The sequence below is a fragment of the Sinocyclocheilus anshuiensis genome, unplaced genomic scaffold (assembly GCF_001515605.1).
Source record: "Sinocyclocheilus anshuiensis isolate Anshui unplaced genomic scaffold, SAMN03320099.WGS_v1.1 scaffold306, whole genome shotgun sequence".
Lineage (NCBI taxonomy): Eukaryota > Metazoa > Chordata > Actinopteri > Cypriniformes > Cyprinidae > Sinocyclocheilus > Sinocyclocheilus anshuiensis.
The window spans coordinates 228930-233082 of record NW_015544175.1 but is presented as its reverse complement, the minus strand read 5'-3'; the positions used below and the strand labels follow the sequence as shown (position 1 = coordinate 233082).

The following is a 4153-nucleotide window of genomic DNA, read 5'->3' as shown; positions in this document are numbered from 1 at the left end:
CTTGGACTGTTCCAATCATAATGGAGATTAATTTGTGAAATATGCTTGTGCTGACAATACAATAGTACTCCAATATACACAAAAACAAAAAGGTGTGAATGCGAATATGTCCAGTAGGGGCCATAAGTAAATGAATAACACACAAATTGCCCTTTTGTACATTCAGAATCTCTGATTGCAACAATAGACTGTTAGGCTATTTATTTGTGACTCTTTTTTTTGTTTTTTTAGTAAGGGCTGGCAGTGCACAGCTTGTCCTGGGCCTCCTCCCCTCTGTCACAGCGAATGAGAGACGCCTGCCTTACGCCCACTAACCTGGGAAATATTTCCCGCCTTTTTCCATTTGTAGATACTTCGCATCAGAGAATGAAAGATGAACAGCACAAGACAAGAAATGTAGTACTTCCTTCAATCACCAATATGTGTAGCCACTATAATTATTTTAATGAAACTCTAATTTAGACCTGATATCATATTTAATAATATATGACATTCTTTAGGCAATCGTGTTGCTATGACAACTGTACATGACTATAGCAAGAATCTACTACCCCTGTTTCTTTGGTCCAAAAACACAATAAATTCATAAGCTTGAGGAAAATAGTATATGCATTGAATATTAAGTCTAAGAAGTCTATGACGAGAAAGATAGCTGTATTACAAAAAATAATAAAATCCTCAAGTCAAGACTTTACAAGTGTTTTTAGAAGATAATACTATTTTGAACTCTTCTACATTGCATTCCTCATGTGATGCAAAGCTAGGGAGAACACAGAACAGTAGGATAAAAAGAATGAAAATATTAAGTAACAAAACAAAAGCACCCAGAATAAAAAAGTTCTGCAGTACTATGAACAATACTGATAAATCTGGAGCTAAACCCTGAGATGCAATTGTATAAAAAACAGCTTCTACAAACAAGGTCTGTCTTTCAATGAATCAGGCATAGAAACATATCACACCATTAACTGATAATGAACAAGTGTTTCCTTTGTCCACTGAAGCCGAAGCCAATGCTCTTGCTAATACAGTCCGTGAAAGTAGGTAAATGTTGTTTAAGATCCATGACACATTAGTGCATTGTTCATTTATCATTATTTTACTTTGTTCACATTGCTATAAGAAATTTCTTTGCAAAAACTATTGCTAAAATCAGCAAATTGTAAAAACTAAAGATGCGGTCACATTTACTTTTACTGGTGAAATCCAGTCATTTCAATAGGCGTCCACGCTGTTTTCACAATGGGTTCAAGTTGGTCACAGATTCTTGGTTTGAAAGTGACTTCTGTGTTTGCTGTGCTTCATGCATTGCTACACTTATTAACAATAGACAATGGAACGTTTTGCCCCAACATCTTGCTGAAATTTCACTAATGTGACTGCACCGTAAGAGTCTGTGTAAGTGGTTTCGGCTGAAATGCAAAAATGTAATGTATTAGTGGTTTAAATAAATGAGGTCCTGCCTTGCAAGCTATTTGTTCAAATTAACACATTTTTTCAGAACAATTACAAAATATCAAAACATTCACAATCAAATATACCAATATTTTTTTTAATAATGATCCAAACTCTCACTCAAACTCGCTCACAGCCTCATCTATTCACAAATGCCTGCAACGACAAAATTAGTATCACACTTGTCAAAAACATTTGATGTCTCATTCAGACTTGTATATTGGAGTATGTACTGTTCTCAGTCAGTCAAGGCACTTTCAGGAATCCTGTGTGAAAATGGATTTAAGCTTTGATGCTTTGGTTCATCTCTAGCACATCCACTGCAGTGTTCTTTTTGTTGGGCTTGGAGCCCAGAGCTTCAGCTTCTTCCAAAGTCGAGGTGAGGGGCTGTCCCAGAGTCTCCGGAAGAAAAAAGGTCAGGATCCCAATGATGAAGGCCAGAATTCCCACAATGAGCTACAGAATAATAGAGAGCAGAAGCTACTGTATCACTGTTCAGTCCAGCAAATATATCATGTTGTATCATGCTTCAGTTCTAGAGTTACACGATTGATCAAACAGTACTACATTAATTGAGTGCTGTTACTGTACATACCTGTGGCAGATAGATCCAGATGTCAGCAAGGTAAACACAGAAAGGAGCCACCACACTTCCCACCCGACACATCATGCTACCACTGCCTACAGCCAGAGACCTGTTGGACCAGATATAGTGCCTGATATTAAATATGGTGTCTATGACCAGTGATCACTAGATGATCATCCTACAATCAACTTCAGATATGCCCAGTAAAGAAACTAATGAAACAGATTGTTTATAGAATTATATGAATTGGAACATCGTAAATATTGTCAAAGAATTAGCGGAACTAGATTAAAGTGAAGCAGACCACAGCAGGGAGATTGAAAATGAGTAACTTACTTTGGTGGAGTTTAATCAAGTGCAATTATGATATTGTGTTGCATGGCAATGAATGTTTTATACTATAGTACCTCATCTATTGCAGTGTGTATTGTGAGATAAATTACAGATAAGCAGCCTGAAGGCTGGAATTCTTTACATGATTTTTGCCGTCTTGAAGCCAAGTGTTAGTTGACGAATTTCTGAGCCAGTCTGTAGACTTTAGTCAGTCAGACTTGACAGATTTTCCAGAAAATCACATAGTGTATGATGGGCACAGACTTTGAATATTTTGGTTCAGACTATGAATGTATCCATTTGGAGGATATCAAACATGTTTGATATTTTTAGCCAATTTTAGAACACATATTGTTTTCTTTGTAATGTGTTTCCTATCAAAAAGGTGTGTTTCTGCATGAGTTTGTTGTGTACAGAACATCTGGTAGTATGTGATCCTCGATCGTTTAAGTGTATGATGCCCAGTTTTTCTCTGTGACCATTTACTACACAATACTAGGTGTATGACACCTAGTATTATAAAATCTGTGTATTCCACAGTGTATAGTGTATTCCAGCCTTCAGTGTGGATGGCTACATATAGTGCATTAGAATACCTGATAATTGTGGGGTAAAGCTCACAGGTGTACAAGTAAATCAGACCAAATGCAATGGCAATAGTGAATTTCCCTGTCATACTCAGGACTAAAGCCAATATCTCAATATCCTGAAACAGAGAGAGAAAAACAGTGTAACTATATTTATCAGCAACAGTGTTTCAGTCATCAGCTGTTTGGAGAGGTTGCCAGTAGCAGGCCATAGTAGGGCTTCATTAAATTCGGGATCCGACACAAGACTAAACGTCCCCAAGACATGTCCCTTTTGACCCCCTCTCAGAAGCAGCCAGCTGCCATATGTATAAACAGCCACTTAGATGACAGGTCTATTTATAGATTTTTGGAGCAACGATAGCTGTACTCACACCACACTCGGCCATTTCAGTGTGTCAGCAGTGCAGCTATTAGTTATGAGGGGTGATGCGATCCTGACGGAATATCAACCCACTAACACATTCTTCTTAGCGTTTGCTTTCAGTGACCAAGGCTGTTTGGAGAAATGTGCTCCATTTGTTTCAAAAATTACATCTCTTGATTTCAGAGTGCTGTTGCTCCTAATACAGTATGTTGATATTAGGGATAGCCGCCATGTTAGTTCGCGCTGACACCGAGCACGCAAATTCATCCTCTCCTCCCGAAACACGTTAAAGTAGGTCTCCGGTAAACTGGGAGAAGAGCAGGGTAAACTTTATAGTTATCCACACAATCTGTATATGATATCAATTAAAACATGTCGTCATATTATATTTGTAAGGATCATTGTTGCCGTTTCCATAGACATCAGCGTGTATTTTACAAACTGTAAATGTATGGTTTTGCTAGTACTTATGTGTATTTAAATGTCTGAAACCTAAAATAAGTATTATATGGTTGAAAACACTGAATATTTGTGATAATATGACAAGCGCTCAGCGCGTCCAATCTGGCTCCGCGCCAGCCAAAGCGCGAAAGCGGTTGATGAAGTGACGCACTGAAAGTTCTAATCACACCGGTGTGATCGTTCGCGTCAACGGGTTAAGCTATCATATGGCTTCAGAAGTAACACAGAATAATTCGCACAATCGAGAAAGAAAAAAAAAAATCTCGGATTTAGATCGACCCTCTCTGACCGATACCCGATCCGAGAAAAATGGCACTATCGGAGCCGATACCCGATATGAATATCGGATCGGCGCATCCCTAA

The 4153-nt window shown here is 38.2% G+C and overlaps 1 protein-coding gene across 1 annotated transcript in view; it reads right to left on the bottom strand.

Annotated features, from left to right (window-relative positions):
* Positions 1–1390: 1390 nt before the first annotated feature.
* Positions 1391–4153, bottom strand: part of LOC107696098 (solute carrier family 22 member 16-like) — a 12799-nt gene continuing 10036 nt past the window's right edge. The window contains exons 7-9 of the mRNA XM_016496265.1: positions 2971–3080; positions 2051–2150; positions 1391–1911 (exon numbers count right to left, since the gene is read on the bottom strand). Of these exons, the coding sequence (XP_016351751.1) occupies positions 1738–1911; positions 2051–2150; positions 2971–3080 (384 nt within the window). The 3' untranslated portion in view covers positions 1391–1737. The remainder of the gene's footprint in view (positions 1912–2050; positions 2151–2970; positions 3081–4153) is intronic.